The sequence below is a fragment of the Indicator indicator genome, chromosome 29, assembly GCF_027791375.1.
Source record: "Indicator indicator isolate 239-I01 chromosome 29, UM_Iind_1.1, whole genome shotgun sequence".
Lineage (NCBI taxonomy): Eukaryota > Metazoa > Chordata > Aves > Piciformes > Indicatoridae > Indicator > Indicator indicator.
The window spans coordinates 2,793,157-2,818,086 of record NC_072038.1 but is presented as its reverse complement, the minus strand read 5'-3'; the positions used below and the strand labels follow the sequence as shown (position 1 = coordinate 2,818,086).

Sequence of the window (24,930 nt, the reverse complement as noted above, 5' to 3'; positions counted from 1 at the left end):
CATGGAGGGGAACACACACAAGGGCATGGAGGGAACACACACAAGGGCATGGAGGGAACACACACAAGGGCATGGAGGGAACACACACAAGGGCATGGAGGGAACACACACAAGGGCATGGAGGGAACACACACAAGGGCATGGAGGAACACACACAAGGGCATGGAGGGAACACACACAAGGGCATGGAGGGAACACACACAAGGGCATGGAGGGAACACACACAAGGGCATGGAGGAACACACACAAGGGCATGGAGGGAACACACACAAGGGCATGGAGGGGAACACACACAAGGGCATGGAGGGAACACACACAAGGGCATGGAGGGAACACACACAAGGGCATGGAGGGAACACACACAAGGGCATGGAGGGAACACACACAAGGGCATGAGGAACACACAAGGCATGGAGGAACACACACAAGGGCATGGAGGGAACACACACAAGGGCATGGAGGGAACACACACAAGGGCATGGAGGGAACACACACAAGGGCATGGAGGGAACACACACAAGGGCATGGAGGAACACACACAAGGGCATGGAGGGAACACACACAAGGGCATGGAGGAACACACACAAGGGCATGGAGGAACACACACAAGGGCATGGAGGGGAACACACACAAGGGCATGGAGGGGAACACACACAAGGGCATGGAGGGGAACACACACAAGGGCATGGAGGAACACACACAAGGGCATGGAGGAACACACACAAGGGCATGGAGGAACACACAAAAGGGCATGGAGGGAACACACACAAGGGCATGGAGGAACACACAAAAGGGCATGGAGGGGAACACACACAAGGGCATGGAGGGAACACACACAAGGGCATGGAGGGGAACACACACAAGGGCATGGAGGAACACACACAAGGGCATGGAGGAACACACACAAGGGCATGGAGGGAACACACACAAGGGCATGGAGGGGAACACACACAAGGGCATGGAGGGGAACACACACAAGGGCATGGAGGGGAACACACACAAGGACATGGAGGGAACACACACAAGGGCATGGAGGGAACACACACAAGGGCATGAAGGAACACACACAAGGACATGGAGGGAACACACACAAGGGCATGGAGGGGAACACACACAAGGGCATGGAGGGGAACACACACAAGGGCATGGAGGGAACACACACAAGGGCATGGAGGGAACACACACAAGGGCATGGAGGGAACACACACAAGGGCATGGAGGGAACACACACAAGGGCATGGAGGGAACACACACAAGGGCATGGAGGGAACACACACAAGGGCATGGAGGAACACACACAAGGGCATGGAGGGAACACACACAAGGGCATGGAGGAACACACACAAGGGCATGGAGGAACACACACAAGGGCATGGAGGGAACACACACAAGGGCATGGAGGGAACACACACAAGGGCATGGAGGGAACACACACAAGGGCATGGAGGAACACACACAAGGGCATGGAGGGGAACACACACAAGGGCATGGAGGAACACACACAAGGGCATGGAGGGAACACACACAAGGGCATGGAGGGAACACACACAAGGGCATGGAGGGAACACACACAAGGGCATGGAGGAACACACACAAGGGCATGGAGGGAACACACACAAGGGCATGGAGGGGAACACACACAAGGGCATGGAGGGAACACACACAAGGGCATGGAGGGAACACACACAAGGGCATGGAGGGAACACACACAAGGGCATGGAGGGAACACACACAAGGGCATGGAGGGGAACACACACAAGGGCATGGAGGGAACACACACAAGGGCATGGAGGAACACACACAAGGGCATGGAGGAACACACACAAGGGCATGGAGGGAACACACACAAGGGCATGGAGGGAACACACACAAGGGCATGGAGGGAACACACACAAGGGCATGGAGGGAACACACACAAGGGCATGGAGGAACACACACAAGGGCATGGAGGGAACACACACAAGGGCATGGAGGGAACACACACAAGGACATGGAGGGGAACACACACAAGGGCATGGAGGAACACACAAAAGGGCATGGAGGGAACACACACAAGGGCATGGAGGAACACACAAAAGGGCATGGAGGGGAACACACACAAGGGCATGGAGGAACACACACAAGGGCATGGAGGGAACACACACAAGGGCATGGAGGAACACACACAAGGGCATGGAGGGAACACACACAAGGGCATGGAGGAACACACACAAGGGCATGGAGGAACACACACAAGGGCATGGAGGGAACACACACAAGGGCATGGAGGGAACACACACAAGGGCATGGAGGGAACACACACAAGGGCATGGAGGGGAACACACACAAGGGCATGGAGGAACACACACAAGGGCATGGAGGGGAACACACACAAGGGCATGGAGGGAACACACACAAGGGCATGGAGGGGAACACACACAAGGGCATGGAGGGAACACACACAAGGGCATGGAGGGAACACACACAAGGGCAGGGAGGGAACACACACAAGGGCATGGAGGGGAACACACACAAGGGCATGGAGGGAACACACACAAGGGCATGGAGGGAACACACACAAGGGCATGGAGGGAACACACACAAGGGCATGGAGGGAACACACACAAGGGCATGGAGGAACACACACAAGGGCATGGAGGAACACACACAAGGGCATGGAGGGAACACACACAAGGGCATGGAGGAACACACACAAGGGCATGGAGGGAACACACACAAGGGCATGGAAGGAACACACACAAGGGCATGGAGGGGAACACACACAAGGGCATGGAGGGGAACACACACAAGGGCATGGAGGGGAACACACACAAGGGCATGGAGGGAACACACACAAGGGCATGGAGGAACAGACACAAGGGCAGGGAGGAACACACACAAGGGCATGGAGGAACACACACAAGGGCATGGAGGGGAACACACACAAGGGCATGGAGGGAACACACACAAGGGCATGGAGGGGAACACACACAAGGGCATGGAGGAACACACAAGGGCATGGAGGAACACACACAAGGGCATGGAGGAACACACACAAGGGCATGGAGGGAACACACACAAGGGCATGGAGGAACACACACAAGGGCATGGAGGGGAACACACACAAGGGCATGGAGGGAACACACACAAGGGCATGGAGGGGAACACACACAGGCATGAGGACACACACAGGGCATGGAGGAACACACACAAGGGCATGGAGGGGAACACACACAAGGGCATGGAGGGGAAGACACACAAGGACATGGAGGGAACACACACAAGGGCATGGAGGGGAAGACACACAAGGACATGGAGGGAACACACACAAGGGCATGGAGGGGAACACACACAAGGGCATGGAGGAACACACACAAGGGCATGGAGGAACACACACAAGGGCATGGAGGGAACACACACAAGGGCATGGAGGAACACACACAAGGGCATGGAGGGAACACACACAAGGGCATGGAGGAACACACACAAGGGCATGGAGGGAACACACACAAGGGCATGGAGGGAACACACACACGGGCATGGAGGGGAACACACACAAGGGCATGGAGGGAACACACACAAGGGCATGGAGGGGAACACACACAAGGGCATGGAGGAACACACACAAGGGCATGGAGGGGAACACACACAAGGGCATGGAGGGGAACACACACAAGGGCATGGAGGGGAACACACACAAGGGCATGGAGGAACACACACAAGGGCATGGAGGGAACACACACAAAAGGGCATGGAGGGAACACACACAAGGGCATGGAGGAACACACAAAAGGGCATGGAGGGGAACACACACAAGGGCATGGAGGAACACACACAAGGGCATGGAGGGGAACACACACAAGGGCATGGAGGAACACACACAAGGGCATGGAGGAACACACACAAGGGCATGGAAGGAACACACACAAGGGCATGGAGGGAACACACACAAGGGCATGGAGGAACACACACAAGGGCATGGAAGGAACACACACAAGGGCATGGAGGGAACACACACAAGGGCATGGAGGAACACACAAAAGGGCATGGAGGAACACACACAAGGTCATGGAGGAACACACACAAGGGCATGGAGGAACACACAAAAGGGCATGGAGGGGAACACACACAAGGGCATGGAGGAACACACAGAAGGGCATGGAGGGGAACACACACAAGGGCATGGAGGAACACACACAAGGGCATGGAGGGGAACACACACAAGGGCATGGAGGAACACACAAAAGGGCATGGAGGAACACACAGAAGGGCATGGAGGGGAACACACACAAGGACATGGAGGGAACACACACAAGGCCACCCAGGCTTGGGTTTGTCTATTTTCCCATTTACCCTCACTCTTTCCCTTTGTGACTCCTCCCTGTTACTGCTAGATATATATACACACACATATATATATATTTTGTTTGTAAAAAAGTTTACCTCTTCTACTTCCAAACCAGTTCCAATTTCTTTCATGCATTTACTTCTCCTCTCCCCTACCCCTTTATTTCTTTCCTCCCTCTCTACCTTCCTGGGAAAAAGGGAGAGGGGAGGAACCTCAATCTGTTCTCATTTGAGCTCCTAAACTCCAGCCAGAGCTCAAATCAGCACAGATGGCTGCACAGCCAACAAGCCATCAGCTCAGAGGAGCCTTGAACAGCACAGGAGGTACCAGGAGAGCTGAGCCCCTTCATTAGGAATGTATCAAAATGTTGGAAATGAAGCAGCACGAAAAGACCTTGGTCCAACTTCTCATAGCATCACAGCATGGTGGGGCTGGAAGGGACCTCTGGGGATCAGCCAGATGTGTCTTGAAAGTCTCCACACAAGGAGACTCCACAACCTCTCTGGGCAGACTGCTCCAGGCCTCCAGCACCCTCACAACAAACAACTTTCTCTTCCTGCTCAGATACAACCTCCTGGGTTCCACTTTGTGCCCCCTGCCCCTTGTGCTGTCCCTGGGCACCACTGAGCAGAGTCTGGCCCCAGCCTCTTGCCCTCCACAGCTCCTTTAGCTCTTGCTGAGCATTGCTGAGATGCCCTCTGGGGCTGCTCTTCTGCAGGCTCTCAGCCCCAGGGCTCTCAGCCTTTGCTCCTCACAGAGCTGCTCCAGGCCCCTCAGCAGCTTTGCAGCCTCCCCTGGACTCTCTCCAGCAGTTCCCTGTCCCTCTGGAACTGGGGAGCCCAGAACTGGACCCTTCACTCCAGATGTGGCCTCACTGTGGCAGAGTAGTGAGGCAGGAGAACGTCCTTTGGCATTCTGGCCACACTCCATGCACCACAGGACACCAGTGGCCTTCCTGGCCACAAGGGCACATTGCTGCCTCATCATATCCTGAACCTCCATCTTAGAAGTAATCATTTGTTGTGCTCAAGGCAGCCTGAATGTCCTTGCTGCTTCTTGCCCTCTGGGTAACCTCTGCACATGGCTCTACCCACCAGCACCAGTGACACCAGCAGTGAGGACCACATGGTGAAAATGCCAACTGAGCACTGCCAGCCCAGCCCCAGCCTGGCCCGGGTTGATCCTCAGCAGTGTGGGCAGCAGGGGCAGGGAGGGGATTCTGCCCCTCTGCTGTGCTCTGCTCAGACCCCCCCTGCAGTGCTGGGGCAGCTCTGGAGCCCTCAGCACAGACAGGGACCTGGTGGAGCAGGGCCAGAGGAGGCCACAGCAATGCTGGGAAGATTTAGGGCAGAGTTAGGTTGGACACCAGGAGGAAGTTCTGCACAGTGAGGATGGAGAGACACTGGAATGGGTTATCCAGGGAGGTGGTTGAAGCCTCATCCTGGAGACATTCAAGCTCAGCCTTGCTGTGTCCCTGGGCAGCCTGCTGGAGGTGTCCCTGCTGCCTGCTGAGGGTTGGACAAGATGCCCTTGGAGGTTCCACTCCAGCCCAATGCAGTCTGTGATCTGTGAGTGTTTGACAGTGGAACTCATTTCTGGTATTTGACAGCTGAGACAGCTCAGAGCTGCTGCTGGGAGACAGCTCACTCTGGAGCTCCAATGTTTTCTTCCATGAAAAGAATATCAGAGTTATAGAATCAAGTAGGGTGGAAAAGACCTCTAAGACCATGTCTGAGAGTACCAAATCTGCATGGTTTTGAACATCTCCAGGGATCAAAATTCTACACCAAAGTTCACCAGAGCTGCAGCCTGATTTTGCAGGATTCATTCCCAACCCCTCAAGCCCTTCCTAGCTCAGCCAGAGCAGTGCCCTTCCTCTCCTTGCCCTTTCTGCTGCTTTTATTCCATTATTTAACATCATGAAACAGAGGGGAAGAAAAAAATCGTTGTTATATTTTCTGTCCACTCCTGCAGGGCACCTTTGTCCCAGGAGAACCTCAGTGCTGTCCATCACAGCCTCAGTCTGCAGGGACTTCCACACACACTTCAGCCTCTCAACCAGCAGGGCAGGACCCTGCCCCATGCTGTATCCACCTGTAGCTTGGGATGCCCAAGCCATAGATTCATGGAATGGTTTGGGTTGGAAAGGACCTTCAAGAGCATCCAGTTCCAACCTCCTGCCATGGGCAGGGACACCTCCCACCAGCCCAGCTTGCTCAAGGCCTCATCCAGCCTGGCCTTGAACACCTCCAGGGAGGGGACATCCACAGCTTCCCTGGGCAACCTGTGCCAGAGTCTCACCATCCTGCTATTGAAGAACTTCTTCCTCAGCTCCAGTCTAACCCTGCTCTGCCTCAGCTTCAAACCATTCTTCCTTAGCCTGTCTCCAGACACCTTCAGCAAAAGTCTCTCTGCAGCCTTCCTGCAGGATCCCTTCAGGTCCTGGCAGGCAGCTCTAAGGTCCCCCTGGATCCTTCTCTCCAGACTGAACACCCCCAGCTCCCTCAGCCTGGCCTCACAGCAGAGCTGCTCCAGCCCTTGGATCAGCTTTGTGCCTCCTCTGGACTCACTTCAACAGTTCCAAAATGTTCTTCTTAAGGTTGTCCTCAGCACCAAGCAACAAATTTGAGGCAAGTGCCATTTGAGACACTCCAGCCATAGAATCACAGAGTGGTTTGGGTTGGCAAAGCCCTCTGAGATCATCCAGTCCAACACCAACCCAGCCCCACCATGGCCATCAAACCATGGCCACAAGTGCCATGGCCACACCTTTCTGGAACACCTCCAGGCATGGGGACTCCACCACCTCCCTGGGCAGCCTCTGTCTGCACAGTGAAGCCTGGTGAAGGCTGGAGATAATTGGACCACAGGCACTGCCACCAGCACATGGACCACAGTTACCCCTCAAAAGGAAGCTGCAAATGAGAATAATGAAAGGCCAGAGGGTTTGTTCTGACCCCAAAGGGAAGGTCTCAGGACTTGGCTTTGCTTGCCTTGGCCTAACCTGGTTTCAGCTTCTGCTAGCTGTGACTGGCTCCCAGCCAGGGCACTGCTGCCTTGACCTGGTTTAGCCTGGCTTGAATTCCAAGCCAGGGCAGCTCTTCTGGGCATATTGATCTGTCTGTAGAACCCACACATGGCAGAGTGCTAATTGTGCTCTGAGGTTCTGAGCACCCGTTGGAAGAGGAGCACAATCCTGTGGATCAGATGAGATGAGATAGCTCCAAAGAAGGAACAGAAACTGGGAACCAAAGAAGGAAAGGGTTATGGAAGGAAGCTGTGCTGAGAGAGCATTTAACCAACTGCTGGTGTCACCAGCACTGGGTTGGTGAGAGCTGTTTGGTGAGCTGTGAGGAGGTTATCACCATTAACTCTGGGCTCCATGCATAAGGAGAGCTTCATCGCTGCCCATAGCAAGATGCTGACCTCAGTCAGAGTTGTGCAGCACACAGGAGTCACCTCCCCCTGTCCACAATCCCTTCCCCAGCACCAAACTCCTGTCCCTTTTCTTCCAGGCTTCAAAGTGGGCATTAAAACACATCCAGAAAGTGACCTCTCCTTTGGGGGATCCAAAGGTTCAAATCTGTGTCTTCAAGGAGCTCTCCCTAGCTCTCAGACACAGCCTGAGTGGCTTTTTTTCCACATCAGTAAATGGAGGATAGGCAAAAGAAGGTTCTGAGCCCCTGGCCAGCAGCCATCTGCAGAGGTCAGTGCAGCCCCAGCCACTGCCCCCTCACCATGGCTAAGCTTTTTTCCTCAGCAGGGAAGAGATTTTTTTGGCCCCCAGTGGTTCCTCATCCAGCAGAACATCTTCAACACCAGGCTGCTTTCCTCCTTCCTGATGCCTGCTGGGGCAGCAGGACTGTAGCAGGAGGGAAGCAGATGAGATGGAGAGCAGAAAGAGAGGGCTCTGTGTTATCTTGCTGTGATGAGGAAGATCTGAAACATTCTTAGAGAGAAAGAAAATCACATGCCAGGGCAACCTGCAGCTGCTTAGTGCCTTCTGAAGAAGCTCACAGCTCCTTAGCCTCCCCAGTGCTGGCATTGGTAGTACCCAGGCATGGAATTGGAATCATAAAATCATATTAATTGGAAGAAAACTTCCAGACCATCCAGTCCAAGCCTTAACCCAGCACTGCCAGGGCACCCTTAAACCCTGGCCTTCAGCACCTACAGGGCTTCAAAACCCCTCCAGGGATGGGGACTCCACCACTGCCCTGGGCAGCCTGGGCCAGGCCTACACAACAATTCTGGGGAAGAAATTGGCCAACCTAAAGCTTCCCTGGGGCAACTTGAGGTAATTTCCTCTCCTTCTATCACCTAAGACTAGGGAGAAGAGACCAACCCTGACCTGGCTCCAACCTCCTCTCAGGGAACTGTAGAGAGCAATGAGGTCTTCCTCAGCCTCCTCTTCTCCACGCTGAACACCCCCAGCTCCCTCAGCTGCTCCTCCCCAGCCCTGTTCTCCAGACCCTTCCCCAGCTTTGTTGCCCTTCTCTGGACCTCCTTCAGCCCCTCAGTGTCCTTCTTGGAGTGAGGGGCTCAAAACCAAGCTCAGGATTGAAGGTGTGCCCTCACCAGCTCCTGTCCCATCACTCAGACTATTTCCCTGTGCTCTGCACAACCTCCTTCCTGCACAGCAGACTCCTGAGGAAGCAGGGACCTCAGAAGATGCCATCTCTCTTTCCCATCATTTCCACTCCTCCTCCCAGGCAGCTCTTGTACAGCACAAGAGGGCAGTGTTGCCCATTTGCAGTTGCTCATTTTCAGAGCCTAATTATCCATTTCCTGACTGCACACAGGGTTGAATTTGTCTTTCTTCCTGTGCCAGTAACCACTACCAGTGGTGCTGCTGAGGCTAAGAGGGACAGTCCTTGACACAGCAGCAGTTAATGACCTCACTGTGCTAGTTGTGGGCACCCCCCACCCACCCTCAGCACAAAGCACCAAAGCAAAGTGGCTCTTAGTAGTGTCTGCAGCCCAGTGCTGAGCTCACAGTGCCCTCACAGCCCCAGCAGAGTGCTCCTGCACCCAGGTCAATCCTCAGTACCAGTCCAGGCTGGGGGTGATGAGACTGACAGAAGCCCTGCAGAGAAGGCCTTGGGGGTGCTGGTGGGGGAGGAGCTGGGCAGGAGCCAGCAATGGGCACTGGCAGCACAGAAGGCCAAGGGCAGCCTGGGCTGCACCCAAAGCAGTGTGGCCAGAGCTGGAGAGAGAGGATCCTGCCCCTCTGCTCTGCTCTGGGGAGACCTCACCTGCAAGGCTGTGCCCAGATATGGGGGCCCCAAGCACAAGAAGGACATGGACCTGCTGGAGAGGGTCCAGAGGAGCAGGCTGCCCAGAGAGGCTTTGGAGTCTGTCCTGTTCACTGCAGGGACATTGGACTGGATGACATTTAAAGGCCCCTTCCAAGCCAAACCATTCTCTGATCATGCTCCAGGGTGGCTACCAAGAAGATGGAGACTCTCTTTTCACAAGGAGTCCTGTGGGATAGTCAGAGGGTGATAGAGACAAGCAGCCTCTGGGGAGAGTCCAGCTGGGCACAAGAGCAACACTTTTGACAATGAGAACATTCAGCCATTGGAATCTTCTCCCCAGGCCAGTGGTGGAGTCCCCAGCACTGGTCACTTGTAATGTTCAGCTGGACAGGGAGCAGGGCAGTTTGCCCTGCCTGGACTTGTCTGGACTGGTGCAGCTTTTGCCAGGAGAGGTATGAGCAGGGGATCCTTGAGCTCCCCTCCACCCTGGCATGCTACAGTGCTGTGATCTCTGCCACTGGGCACCTGAGACACCATTAACATTGGCACTGCCATAATGCTGATTATTGATGACCACCCCAGCCTGGCTGTTGCTGTTATTGTTGTGGTTCCTCCTCGTTCCCAACTTGAGCTCCCAGCTGCTGACCTTCAGCTCCTCCAGGTCAGGCCTCTCCATGCTGACAACAGTGGCCAGCAGCTGCTCCTCCAGCCCATCCCTCGTGACGGTGAAGTTGATCAGGGTGCACTGAGCCTGCAGCTCGGGGGGGAAGTGGGGGTTTGCCAGCTTGGTGTGCAGGATGAGGCGGAAGGAAGGGTGGAAGTCACACTCCTTGTCCCCAATCCTGATGTACCTGCAAGCAGGGCAAAAGCAGCATCAGGCTGTGGCTCTCCCAGGATGTTAAAGCCAAGGCAAAATGGGGCTGAGCTCAGCAGCACCAAACACTTCCTAGGTCCTGCACAGGAGGAGGACTTCTCACACTCTTCCCCTGCTCCAGCATGAAGTCCCTTCCACAGGAGGCAGCCCTCCAGGAGCTTCTCCATGAGTTTTTCCCACAGGCTGCAGTTCTTCACGAACTGCTCAGTGTGGGTTCTTCCACAGGGTGCAGTCCCTCAGGAGCAGCCTGCTCCATCATGGGGCCCCAGGAAGGTCTCAAGTCCTGCCAGAAGCTTGGTCCAGCATGGACTTCCTATGGGCTTTCAGCCTTCTTTGGGCATCCACCTTCTGCAGAGTAGGGACCTTGCTGGGCATCTGCTTCACACTAACCTTCTTGGGCTTGCAGGATCTCCCTCACCATAGTCCTCACCTCAGGCTGCAGGGGGATGTCTGCTCTAGCACCTGGAGCACCTCCTCCTCTTCCCTCTTGACTGACCTTGGTGCCTGCTGAGCTGCTTCTCTCACATGTTCTCACTCCTCTCTTCCAGCTGATTTCCCTCCTTCTTAAATGTCTTATCCCAGAGGTGCTACCACCACCACTGATGGCCTTGGTCAGGAGCAGGTCCATCTTGGAGCCAGCTGGCACTGGTTGCATGGGTCAGAGAAGCTTCTAGCAGCTTCTCACAGAAGCCATCCCTGCAGCTTGCCACAGGAGCACAATCCAGTGAGGTTTGGTTTGTTGCTGTTCTTTGAGCAGGCACTAAAAATGTGCTTATTTTTCACACAAAGAAGGAGAAAGTGAACTCCCTTCTGCCCCTCCTGCTGGCTTCCCCCTGGCTGGAGGGTGACCAACAGCTGCCATGAAGAGTTTGACCTCATTAAGGAACAGGGATCCCCTTCACACAGACACCTGCAGCTGCACTCCCGAGCGGTGCGCAGCCTTTGCTGCCAGCCAGGGCTACTTTTCCTTCCCCACAGCAAGAGCTATTTTGGTCACAATTCAGTGTCAGGGCAGCCAATTAGCACCACCAAGGTCACTGCAGAGAAGGAGGATTCCAGGCCTCTCTCTCACATGAGGTTTGAGTGGCACTGTCCAACAAAAGGAACCAGCTGGGTTCATTTCAAAGCCATCCTGACTGAATTTCCTCTGCTGGTTTGCAGTGCCCAGCTGGGGAGGGCAGGATGGTAGTGGTGCTGAAGATGAGCACCCAGGCTGTGAGGTGGGCAGCAGAAAGCCCAAAGGCACACAGAACATTCACACAGGCACTGAACCTTCCCCAGTCTCACCTTCCTTTCTTGATGGTTTCTCTCCCCAGTAAGGGTCCCAGCACTGGGTCCACTGACTCCTCCAGGTTTTCAACCAAAACCAGATCCCCTGCAGCCAGGGCTGCTTCCAGTGTGTCCAGATACCTGTGGGACACAGCACTGGTGTCAGCTGGAGCTGCTGCTTGGCAGCAAGGAGGATTCATAGATTCATAGAATGCTTTGGGTTGGAAAAGCCCTGTAAGAGTGTTGAATCAACACCACCAGCAAGCCAGCACCACCATGGCCACCAAACCATGGCCACAAGTGCCATGGCCACACCTTTCCAGAACATCTCCAGGCATGGGGACTCCACCACCTCCCTGGGCAGCCTCTGCCAATCCCTGACCACTCTTGCACCAAAGAAGTTTTTCTTCATCTCCAACCTAACCCTCCCCAGCACAATTTCAGGACATTTCCTCTCCTATAACCTGATGCTAGGGAGCAGAGCCCAACCCCCACCTGGCTCCAGCCTCCTCTCAGGGGCTGTAGAGAGCAATGAGGTCTCCCCTCAGCCTCCTCTTCTCCACACCAAACACCTCCAGCTCCTTCAGCTGCTCCTCCCCAGCCCTGCTCTCGCGACCCTTCCCCAGCTCCCTCAGCTGCTCTGGACCCTCTCCAGCCCCCCATGCTGAGCTGATGTTTACCCCTTCTGCCCGATCCGGATGACTCTCAGCTCCTGCCCGTGCCTGGCTTTGATCCAGCTGCTGCCCTGCAGCTGAGGGTCCACCAGCAGGGGCCAGCGCTCGCAGCTGCGCAGGATGGAGGCGTTCTCGGTGGACATGCGGTCCGCGGGCAGGCCCTGGTTCTGCCAGCCTGCCACCTCCGCATCGTCTGCCAGCATCACCACAGGGTCCAGCCGCGGCGTTATGGGGATGGGCACCTGGGAGGGAAGGAGAGACTCTGCCAAGGGTGTGGCAGAAAGCACTGAGGGTGACCCCGTTCCAGAGCTGAGCAGGGAAAGCACTGCAGGAGAGGGCAGGTAAGAGCTTATCTATCAGATCATGGGATGGGTTGAGGGGGAAGGGACCTGCAAAGCTCCTCCAGTCCAACACTGCAGCCAGCAGGGACATCCCCAACCTGACCTGCACTGGTGCCAGCCATGGGGCAGCTCCCACCTCTCTGGCCAGCCTGGGACAGGCTCTCCCCACCCTCAGGGCCAAACATTTCTCCCTTCTCTCCACGCTCAATCTCCCTCTCTGAGTTTCAAACCCTCCCCCCTTGTCCTGTCTCCTGACTGCAGCACCTCTGCTGTGAGGCCAGGCTGAGGGAGCTGGAGGTGTTCAGCCTGAACAAGAGAAGGCTCCAGGGGGACCCTAAAGCTGCCTTCCAGTACATGGAGGGATCCTACAGGAAGGCTCCAGAGAGACTTTTCCTGAAGGTGTCTAGAAACAGGACAAGGGGAGATGGTTTGAATCTGAGGGAGAGCAGTCCAGCAGGAGAGCAGCACTTGTGTTTGCTGATGGAGGAGAGGGCCTGTTACCAATTAAAGAAACATTAAAGAAGTTTGTAGCATGACAGTCTCCATCTGCTCCAAACAGCAAGACACAGCTAAAGCCAGCTGAGAGGCACAGCCAGCATGGACAGAGCTTGTGTCAGGCATCAAGAACCATCTGGAGGTCTTCCAAGCCTATTACAGAGCCAGCAGTGAGCTCTGCCTGCTCCCAGCATTTCCTTCTCCACACTGTTCAGCCTGCAGAAGAGAAGGCTCCAGGGAGACCTCAGAGCAGCCTTCCAGTACCTGAAAGGCCTCCAGCAGAGCTGGGGAGGGACTTTGAACAAGGGCTGGGAGTGCCAGGATGAGGGACAATGGCTTTGAGCTGAGAGAGGGGAGATTGAGAGTGGAGAGGAGGAGGAAATTCTTTTCAGTGAGGGTGGGGAGAGACTGGCACAGGTTGCCCAGGGAGGCTGTGGCTGTCCCCTCCCTGGAGGTGTTCAAGGCCAGGCTTGGATGAGGCCTTGAGCAAGCTGTGCTGGTGGGAGGTGTCCCTGCCCATGGCAGGGGGTTGGAACTGGATGCTCTTGAAGGTCCCTTCCAACCCAAACCATCCTATGAATCTATGTCCCTCCTATGTCAGCCCCAAGGCCTGGTGCAAACTGCACAGCAGGGGCTCCATGTTTGGGGCTCTGCATCAGGATCCTCCCTCTGTGCATGGAGGAATCAGGGAACAATGCATGGAGCAAGGACATCACAACACCTTCCCCAGAGAGAAATCAACCAGCTGGAGCTATGCCCTGCCCCTGAATGCAGCTGGGTGGGAACACTGAGGTGTCACTCCTCTGCGGTTCCCCCTCTGGCCATCAGAAGGTTTGGCTGCATGAAGAGCAGTAAGAAAAGGTGCTCAGAGCAAGCAAGGCTTACCTGGAGCTGCTGCAAATAGGGCTTCCAGCTGCCCTCCAGCAGGTCCTGGCGATATTTCTTGGTGAAGTAGCCCAGGTAGGAGACAAAGGCTGTAACCAGCAGGAGATCTCCACACAAGGTGCTCTGCTGCTGCTGGAAGTCCTGCACAGCCTCAGCCCATCTGACCTTCTCAGAGGCAAGGCCCCCGACCTAGAATTGCCCAAGTCACACAGGTCATGCCAGTGGCTCCTGGAGCAGCTCTTCCCTCAGGAGTGCCCAGGCACAGGAATGCTGCTGGCTCACAAGCCAGAGCTCAACCCCAGGCAGGTGGCCTCATGGGGTGGGCCTCATGGATGGGCACTGCCCAATGTCCAGGTCAGTGCACACTCACTCTCCTGCAGGGAAGATGCTCTACAAACATCCCTGCCATGTACAGGTGTCCTCTGCTCCCAGGCCTCTGTCACCAGTACCAGATAGCACTTTCAGGTTTTATTCTTCAGCCCATCCCTCACAGGAGCCAAGGAATCCTGCTCAGCCTGGCATTCAAAGCTCCTCTGCACCTTTCTCTTTTCAAAACCTTTTGCATCAGGGATGTTGCAAATGCTGCATCACCTCCTGCTCCCAGGCCACTGCTGGGTGTTAAATAGCATCACAGACAGATTGAGTGGGAAGGGACCTTCAAAGCTCCTCCAGCCCAACCCCTGCAGCCAGCAGGGACATCCCCAACCACAGCAGGTTGCTCACAGCCCCAAACAACCTGACCTGCACTGGTGCCAGCCATGGGGCAGCTCCCACCTCTCTGGCCAGCCTGGGACAGGCTCTCCCCATCCTCAGGGGCAAACATTTCTCCCTTCTCTCTGAGTTCCAAATCCTCCCCCCTTGTCCTGTCACCACAGGCCCTGCTCAAAACTCTGACCCAGCTCTCTGATCAGCCTTGAAGCACTGCAAGGCCACCAGAAGGTCTCCCTGGAGCCTTCTCCTCTGCAGGCTGCCCAAGCCCAACTCTCTCAGCCTGGCTCCCAGCAGAGGGCTTCCAGCCCTGCCAGCATTGCTGTGACCTCCTCTGGCCCTGCTCCACCAGGTCCCTGTCTGTGCTGAGGGCTCCAGAGCTGCCCCAGCACTACAGGGGGGGTGTGAGCAGAGCACAGCAGAGGGGCAGAATCCCCTCCCTGCCCCTGCTGCCCACACTGCTGAGGCTGAGCCCAGGCCAGGCTGGGGCTGGGCTGGCAGTGCTCAGTGCTGGCTCATCTCCAGCTCTGAACCCCCAGCACCCCCAAGTCCTCCTCCTTAAGGCTGCTCTCCAGGCCTTTAGTCCCAACCTGGATTGGTACCAGGGGTTGCCCTGTCCCAGGTGCAGGACCTTGCAGGTGCCCTTGTTGAGCCTCCTGAGGTTCACACAGTGCCACCTCTCAAGTCCAACCAGGTCTCTCTGGCATCACTTCCCTCCAGCCTGTTGACCTCAGCACACAGCTCAGTGTTGTTGTCAAACCTCCTGAGGGTGCTTTATTCCCACTGTCCCTTCCACAACAGAGATGTTAAGCAGCAGCAGTCCCAGTCCCTGAGGAGCACCACTCAGTCCTGGTCTCCACCTGGAGGTCATGCTGTGCACCACCACAGTCTGAGAGTCACCAGCCAGCTAATTCCTGCCCCACCAAGTGGTCCTTCCACCAAATCCATGCCTGTCCAGTTTAGACACAAGGACGTTGTGCAGGACTGTGTCTAATGTTCCTCCTCCTTTGGCACCAGCAGCCTTTAGCAGGTGCCCTGGGGAGACTCTAGACATGAGCTCCTGGGCACAGTTGCTGGCATCATCTCCCAGCTTCCCACAGCAGGAGGTTTAAGCATCTTCTGACACAGAGCTTCTATCTTGCTTCTGATCTCCCACCCCAAGAAAGTCTTGAGGGCTGGAGCAGGTCCAGAGAAGGGCAACAAAGCTGGGAAGGGTCTGGAGAACAGGGCTGGGGAGGAGCAGCTGAGGGAGCTGGGGGTGTTTAGTGTGGAGAAGAGGAGGCTGAGGGAGACCTCATTGCTCTCTACAGCTCCCTGAGAGGAGGCTGGAGCCAGGTGGGGGTTGGGCTCTGCTCCCTAGCATCAGGTTATAGAAGGAGAGGAAGTGGCCTGAAATTGTGCCAGGGAAGGCTTAGGTTGGAGAGGAGGAAAAATTTCTTTGCTACAGGGATTGGCAGAGGCTGCCCAGGGAGGTGGTGGAGTCCCCATGGCTGCAGGTGTTCCAGCAAGGGCTGGCCATGGCACTTGGGGCCATGGTTTGGTGGCCATGGGGGGGATGGGTTGATGCTGGGCTGGATGATCTCAGAGGGTTCTCCAGCTCCAACAGTTCTATGATTCTCTACCTGCAGGAGCAGAACAGCTCATGTCTGCAGCTCTCTGTGCTATGTGTTTGCTGTGCAGGTGGGAAGTTGGAGCCCTCCATGTGGCAGCAGGAGATGGAGCTCCTCCCCACTCCAAGTCCCAGGCTGGACACTGGAGGTGACAGTCCCATGGTCTACACTTCAGTCCCTCTCAGGAGCCATGGAGGCCCTCTGCAGGAAGCACTGTCCAGGGCTCACACAGTGCCTGGGGGCTGCCGTGTCTTGCCCTCTTTGCCAGTGTTTTCCTGGCAGAGCTGGGCAGGGTTAGCAGGGCTGGCAGGCAGAGGACTTCACAGCCTACTGCAGCACCAGGGGGGCTCCCAGCACTGCTCAGATCTCCTTCCAGAGCTTTGCATTTGGAGACCTGGCAGCAGCAGCCACTGAATGGGACACAGCTCAGTTTTCCTCCTTGTTTGCTTCCCTCTCTGAAGCTGTGGATTGTTTGCTGCACCAGGAGCCCCTCAGTGGTGTCTTGTGTCTGTCTGTGTGTGAATTCATCTCCCAGCAAGCCACAGACACAAGCAGGATGCAAACAACTCCACTGCACCCTGCTCTGCTGTACAAAAGCCCAGGGCTGACTCTGCCTTTCCAAGCCCTCAGCCTCTTATCTCTTAGCAGCTATCATCCAGCCAGAACAGTGTGGCAGAGGATGTTTACCAGCTAGAGATCAATAAAAACCTCACAGCTTTGTCTAGCAGAATCCAGGGCATTGCCCAGCACTCCTCTTGCTCAGCACTGTGCCACTCCTGTGATGTCTCAGTTTGGTATGAGCTTAGATGCAGGATGAAGATTTCCTTCCCCCTGGCTCTGCTGTTTCTCCCCTGATGAAAGGAGAGGAAGCTTCAGCCTTGGGGAAAACATGTGCTGGGGTAGGAGATGATAGCATTGGCACTGCAAGGAATTGTGGTGTCCCCAGCACAGGAAGGACCTGGAGCTGCTGGAAAGGGATCAGAGGGCTGGAGAAGCTCTGCTGTGTGGCCAGGCTGGGAGAGTTGGGGCTGTTCAGCCTGGAGAAGAGAAGGCTCCAGGGAGAGCTCTGAGCAGCCTTCCAGTAGCTGAAGGGCTCCAGGAGAGCTGGGGAGGGACTTTGGACAAGGGCTGGGAGTGCCAGGATGAGGGACAATGGCTTTGAGCTGGGAGAGGGGAGATTGAGAGTGGAGATGAGGAAGAAATTGTTGGCAGTGAGGGTGGGGAGAGACTGGCACAGGTTGCCCAGGGAGGCTGTGGCTGTCCCTTGCCTGGAGGTGTTGAAGGCCAGGCTGGATGAGGCCTTGAGCAAGCTGTGCTGGTGGGAGGTGTCCCTGCCCATGGCAGAGGGTTGGGACTGGATGAGCTTTGAGGCCCCTTCCAACTCAACCCATTCTGTGAGTCCATGGTTTCTAAACCTGTGCCAGACTCTCACCAGCCTCCTACTGAAGAAGTTCTTCCTCAGCTCCACTCTAACCCTGCTCTGCCTCAGCTTCAAACCATTCCCCCTTGGCCTGTCTCAGACACTCTCAGGAAGTCTCTCTGAAGCCTTCCTGCAGGATCCCTTCAGGTCCTGGCAGGCAGCTCTGAGGTCCCCCTGGAGTCTCTTCTCCATGCTGAACACCCCCAGCTCCCTTAGCCTGGTGCTCCAGGGTTGGTGCTCCAGCCCTTGGCTCATCTTTGTGGCCTCCTCTGCACTCTCTCCAGCAGCTCTGTGTCCTCCTCCTGCTGGGGACAGCAGAACTGGAGGCAGGATTGGAGGTGAGGTCTGAGTAGAGCAGAGCCCAGGGGCAGAATCTCCTCTCCTGCCCTGCTGCCCACACTCCTCTGGCTGCAGCCCAGCACACAGCTCCTGCTGGGCTGCAGGAGGGCACTGCTGGCTCCTGGGGAGCTGCTCAGCACCCAACACCCCCAAGCCTCTTTCTTCAGGGCTGCTCTCAACCTCCTCTGCACCCAGCCTGGATTTGTGCCTGGGGTTGGCCTGACCCAGCTGCAGGACCCTGCACTGGGACTTTTTGGACCTCATGCCCTGGCTGTGTGGAGCTCCTGCTCTGCTGGTTGGGTGCTGCTAATGGAGGGGAGCTGAAGCTGTGCTGGGTGTGAAGCACACAGACACAAGGCAGGGTCCTAGCAGCAGAGCTGAAATCATCATTTCTCTGTTTCCTTCCAGGAAACATTTTCTTTCTGTAGTTTGTGTTTTGTTATTTTCTGACTCCTAGGTGAGCCACACCTGACCTCCACATCTCACACTGAGCAGGGCTTTGTTAAGCAATGGAAAGAGACAGGAAAACACCCAGCAGAATCTCCCCAGAAACACAAATGGCTCTTTGAGAAGAAAAAAGCTGCCTTTGCTGTCTTAATTAAAGGTTCTGGAAGCCTTCAGTGAGAATTAACCTGAGGAAGATGAAAGCAGAAACCTCCCCTGGTGGGTAGAGAGAAGAGATCCAAATCAATGCAGTGAGGGACTCTGTGCTGCTTCTCTCTGACCCCTTCCAGAAGCAGAGAATCACAGAATTGTTTTGCTTGCAAGAGACTTTTAAGATCATCAAGTCCAGCTGTTAACCCAACACTGCCAGGGCACCACCAAACCTGCTGCCCACCCTGCTGGGGATCAGCCCAGGCCCGGCTTCATCAGCTGGAGGGTTAGGTAGCTTGAGTCAGCAGAGCCAGCTGCTAGAACCAGCTGCAACCCTGTGCCCTGCTAGGGCAGAGCTCACTCACCCAACAGCCTCCTGCAGCCCTCCTCCCTTGCTTGCAGGTGAAACCAGCTTGCTGCAAGCCAAGATCTGGTGCAGAACCCAAAAGACAAAGTGTTAAGGGCAGCCCTGGATGTGAGCAGGGCTCCAGGCAGCAGCACACAGTAAGCAGGAGACATTATCTCTCTGTCTCTTATCAGTGAGGCAGTGACCAGGGCCTTGCCCCAGCAGAGCACCTGGAGGCTGTGTGGTTTGAGGATACAACAGACTGTGATGGACACCAATGGCCTGAGAGTGGGGACAGGCTCTGCTTTTCACAGACCCACAGGATTGTTGGGGCTGGAAAAGGCCTCTGAGATCCTCCAGTCCAACCCCAACCCAACCCCACCATGGTCAGCAAACCATGGCCCCAAGTGCCATGGCTACACCTTGCTGGAAGTCCTCCAGGGATGGGGACTCCACCACCACCCTGGGCAGCCTCTGCCAATCCCTGACCACTCCTGCACCAAAGAAAGTTTTCCTCCTCTCCAACCTAACCTTCCCTGGCACAATTTCAGGTCATTTCTTCTCCTTCTCTCACCTGAGACTAGGGAGCAGAGCCCAACCCCCACCTGGCTGCAGCCTCCTCTCAGGGAGCTGTAGAGAGCAATGAGGTCTCCCTCAGCCTCCTCTTCTCCAAGCTGAACACCCCCAGCTCCCTCAGCTGCTCCTCCCCAGCCCTCTTCTCCAGACCCTTCCCCAGCTCTGTTGCCCTTCTCTGGACCTGCTCCAGCCTCTCAATGTCCCTCCTGGAATGAGAGACCCAAAACTGAACTCAGCACTCCAGTTGTGGCCTCCCCAGTACCCAGTCCAGGGGCATTATCCCTGCCCTGCTCCTGCTGCCCACACCATTGCTGCTCCAGGCCAGGCTGCTGCTGCCCTTCTTGCCCACCTGGGCACTGCTGGCTCATCTCCAGCTGCTGTCAACCAGCACCTCCAGGTGCCTCTGGGGACAGAACAAGAGGCAATGGTTTGAAACTGGAGCAGGGCAGAGTTAGGTTGGACATCAGGAGGGAGTTCTGCACAGTGAGGCTGGGGAGACACTGGAACAGGTTGCACAGGGAGGTGGTGGAGGCTCTGTCCCTGGAGACATTCAAGACCAGCCTTGCTGTGTCCCTGGGCACCCTGATCTGGTTGGAGGTGTCCCTTTTGACTGCAGGGGGTTGGACAAGATGCCCTTGGAGGCTCCTTTCCAACCCAGTGCATTTTGTGGCTCCGTGAATGAACTCTGCCCAGGGCTGGCAGCTCAGCAGCCCCTGCGTGCCCCCAGCCATGCCCCAGCCGCAGCTGGCACTCACCAGACGGTTGGCCAGGGCGATGGTGCAGGCTGTAGCTTCAGCCTCCTCCTGACACTGGAGTTTGTCTGCAGTGGCCTTCTCAAACCTGGCTGTGAGCTTCCTCAGGTTCTCATTGAGGCGCTGCAGGAGAGAAACAAAGAGAAAATAACAGCAGGGTTTGAAAGCAAACCTCCAGAGGCGATTCACCTGTCAGCAAGGCTGCCCAGGCTCCAGCACAGCTAACACTGCCCAGCCTGGCACCAGAGAATCATCGAGTCACAGACTGCTTTTGGTGGGAAGGGACCTGCAAAGCTCCTCCAGCCCAAGCCCTGCAGCCAGCAGGGACATCCCCAACCACAGCAGGTTGCTCACAGCCCCAAACTACCTGACCTGCACTGGTGCCAGCCATGGGGCAGCTCTCACCTCTCTGGCCAGCCTGGGACAGGCTCTCCCCACCCTCAGGGGCAAACATTTCTCCCTTCTCTCCACTACCAATCTCCCTCTCTGAGTTCCAAATCCTCCCCCCTTGTCCTGTCACATCAGGCCCTGCTCAGAAGTCTGTCCCCTTGAAGCACTGCAAGGCCACCAGAAGGTCTCCCTGGAGCCTTCTCCTCTGCAGGCTGCCCAAGCCCAACTCTCTCAGCCTGGCTCCCAGCAGAGGGCTTCCAGCCCTGCCAGCATTGCTGTGGCCTCCTCTGGCCCTGCTCCACCAGGTCCCTGTCTGTGCTGAGCACTCCAGAGCTGCCCCAGCACTGCAGGGTGTAGCCCCTGTGCAGTCTTGCAGCATCAGGAGCCAAGGGGGAGCAGGGATTTTACCTGCTTTTACTCACATCTTGGCAGAAGGCAAAGACAAAGAGCACACAGACCTGGGGCTCTGTCCTGGGGGGAATGGAGTCCCTGTGGCAAGTGCTGTGGCTGAGCACTGAGCAGGGAACTGAGCACACAGGATTCTGTGTTTCCTGCTGCTGCAGCTCCCTTGGTCTCATCTCAGCCCTCAAAGCTCTGCTGATTCATCACTTGGTGCTCAAATCCCTCCATGGGTTCCCTGAGCAGCAGGAATTATGCTTGAACCATCTCCAAGCCAACCTCCCACACCCTGTTTCTACAACTATGACAAAGAGGTCAATGAATTGTCCTGCCATGGATCACTGCTCTGCAGCAGCTCCACCAGCACTGTGACCATCTCAGGTGCAGGCCAGCTGCAGAGTGCTGAGAAGGGCTGCAGGGAGCCCAAACCACCTGGAGAAAAAAGCAAAGGAGCTTTTTGCTTGGCCAGAGCTGTCCACAAGCTGGTCTGAAACAAACCAAGGGCTCTCACAAGCCCTTGGAACATTTCACAGCTGGTTAATAATCGATTTATCTGCAGTCAGCACACACCACTGGAGGCTGAGCTGCTGGTAAATCACTTCAGCACTGAGCTGCACACTGGAAACAACCCTGAGAGTGAAAAAGGATCACAACAGAGAGAGCTGCAGCAACCTGGGCACTGCAGAGCACAAAGCAGGCTCTGCTCCACACAAAAGTGCCTGTCCGTGGGCACATGAAGCTGCAGAGATACCTGGGGGTGCTGAACAGCAGCCAGGTGCCCAGGAAGGCCACCAGCAGCCTGGCCTGGATCAGCAATGGTGTGGGCAGCAGGAGCAGGGCAGGGATCATGCTCCCTGGGGTGGGCACTGGGGAGGCCACAGCTTGAGTGCTGGGTTCAGTTGTGGGGCTCTCAGTCCAAGAAGGACATCGAGGGCTGGAGCAGGTCCAGAGAAGGACAACAAAGCTGCCCTAGAGCTTCTAGGGTCTAGAGCACAAATTTTGGGAGGAGCAGCTGAGGGAGCTGGGGTTGTTCAGCCCGGAGAAGAGGAGGCTGAGGTGGAGCCTACAGCTCCCTGAGAGGAGGCTGCAGTGAGGTGAGGGCTGGGCTCTGTTCCCAGGTAACAACAGACAGAAGGTAAGGAAATGGTCTCAAGTTGCCCCAGTGGAAGTTTAGGTTGGACATGAGGAGCAATTCCTTCCCCAAAGGGTTGTCCAGCCCTGTCCCAGGCTGCCCAGGGCAGTGGTGGAGTCCCCATCCCCAGAGGGGTTTCAAAGCCCTGGAGATGTGGTGCTGAGGGCCAGGGGCAGTGGTTTGAAACTGGAGCAGTGGGCTTGGCAGTGGTGAATTAATGGTTGGAGTCAGTGATCTTGAAGGCCCTTTCCAGGCTGAAGGATTCTGTGCTGGGCTGCTCTAGGCAGGATCCCCTCACACAGGCATGCCCTGCTCAGTGAGCATCTGTGAGAGCAGAGCTGCAGCTGCCCCCCAGCCACACTCCACTAGAACACAGCAATCACTGAGTGCTCAGCTTGCCTCTCCCTCCACCCTCCCCACACTGGTAGCAACCCAATTTCCCGGGCAGCCCAAGGAGAGGGAAAGGTACTCAGTGGTTGTGGCAAGCAGAATTGTCTCATTCCTTGCTGAGAATGGGGCTGGGACAGCTCGGGGCCCTCCTGGACAGCTATGAGTCACTGAAGCTATCCAAGGGATCCCAGCTTGAGAAGCAAGGCTGTACCTGCACCCCACCCCAGGCTGGGTGACCACCAGCTGCAGAGGGGAACTCCCCTCTCAGCCAGGCAGGTCTGCCAGTGGGTGCCACCTCCCCAGAGCCTGGCACTGTCCTTAGCAAAGCTCCACCCCTGCAGAAGGAAAAAGAAAGAACCAAGAAAGCTCAGGCATCAAAGGCTTTAAGAAGGAGCATCAGGAAGGGATGAAAAGAGTTCTCCAGCACCACACTTCTCAACTGAGATGGCAGAATGAGAGACTAAAGACCTCTAAATCCAGCCCTGCTTCAGATGCTGTGCCCACCCTCCATCATCTGCAGCAGGAAGGGGCTACAGAGAGACCTGGAGAATTTAGGTTGGATTTTTAATTTAGAAGTGTATCACAGAAAGATTAAATGGTGAGGCTGGAAGGGACCTCTGGGGATCATCCAGTCCAAGCCCTGCTCCAGCAGGGCACCCACAGCAGCTTGCCCAGCAGCACAATGCCCAGGGGGGGTTGGAAGCTCTCCACACAAGGAGACTCCACAACCTCTCTGGGCAGCACCTTCACAACAAACAGCTTTCTCCTCCTGCTCAGATGCAACCTCCTGGGTTCCAGTTTGTGCCCCTTGCCCCTTGTGCTGTCCCTGGGCACCACTGGGCAGAGTCTGGCCCCAGCCTCTTGCCCCCCACAGCTCCTTTAGCTCTTGCTGAGCATTGCTGAGATGCCCTCTGGGGCTGCTCTTCTGCAGGCTCTCAGCCCCAGGGCTCTCAGCCTTTGCTCCTCACAGAGCTGCTCCAGGCCCCTCAGCAGCTTTGCAGCCTCCCCTGGACTCTCTCCAGCAGTTCCCTGTCCCTGTTGAAGCACCATCGTGGTTATCAACGGAGATTTTGCACCGCCTGTGGTGCCTGTGCAAAAGCACAGCCACAGGGGACCCTTCACTCCTGAGGACCTATCCCAGACTCACAGCACCTTAAAGAGGCAGTGGCTGGAGTGAGTGTAGGCAGGGGTTGGAGTGAAGGCAAGGGGCTGGAGTGCAGCAGGGGTGCTGCATTGAATGGGACCTGAAGAACATGAGGACAGAGGTCGAGATAAAATGGTTTCATGATGGCCCTGGGGGTTCAGGTTAGACACAAGGAACATTTTCATCCGCAAAAGGGCTGTCAAGGCCTGGCCCAGGCTGCCCAGGACAGTGGTGGAGTCCCCATCCCTGGAGGGGTTTCAAAGCCCTGGAGATGTGGTGCTGAGGGCCATGGTTTAGTGGTGCCCTGGCAGTGGTGGCTAAGGGCTGGACTGGATGGTCTGAAAGGTCTCTTCCTACCAAAACAGTTCTGTGATTCTGGCTCTGTACCAGCAAGTGGTGGGACACTGCTGCTGCCTGAGGACCAGGCTGGTGGGGTCCCTCCAGGGGGGTTGATTTCTGTTTGGAAGTAGCAAAATTCTAAGCAGGGGCAGTGTGGAAGATGTGCTGACAGGGAGCCATGCAGTGACAAATGATCAGGCTCCTGCCAGAGCCATCATCATCCTGGAAAATATCCTCACCCCCAGGCACTCTGCTCCCAGCACTCTCCATGCCCCTCTGCAGCACACTGGGATCATACTGGTTTGACATCATGAGTTTGCTGAGGACCCACAAGCAGAGATAAAGGATATTTTACAAATCATCTGGGAATAAGAATTAATGATAAGCCTTCCTGTGAAGGTGGAAGCAAAGCTGGAGAAGAACAGGAATGTAGGAAACAAGGAACAAATGACAGGACAAGAGGAAATGGCCTCAGGTTGTACCAGGAGAGGTTCAGGTTGGACATGAGGAATAATTTCTTCCCCAAAAGGGTTGTCAAGGCCTGGCCCAGGCTGCCCAGGCTGGACCAGGGAGGTGGTGGAGTTCCCATCCCTGGAGGGGTTTTGAAGCCATGGAGATGTGGTGCTAAGGGCCATGGTTTGGTGGTGCCCTGGCAGTGCTGGCTCAGT

General features: G+C 56.0%; 1 protein-coding gene across 1 annotated transcript in view; it reads right to left on the bottom strand.

The window, feature by feature from the left end:
* DNAH9 (dynein axonemal heavy chain 9) overlaps positions 1 to 24,930 on the bottom strand; it is a 243,779-nt gene that overhangs the window by 78,264 nt on the left and 140,585 nt on the right. The window contains exons 51-55 of the mRNA XM_054394050.1: positions 20,472 to 20,591; positions 14,124 to 14,312; positions 12,409 to 12,644; positions 11,747 to 11,869; positions 10,232 to 10,436 (exon numbers count right to left, since the gene is read on the bottom strand). Of these exons, the coding sequence (XP_054250025.1) occupies positions 10,232 to 10,436; positions 11,747 to 11,869; positions 12,409 to 12,644; positions 14,124 to 14,312; positions 20,472 to 20,591 (873 nt within the window). The remainder of the gene's footprint in view (positions 1 to 10,231; positions 10,437 to 11,746; positions 11,870 to 12,408; positions 12,645 to 14,123; positions 14,313 to 20,471; positions 20,592 to 24,930) is intronic.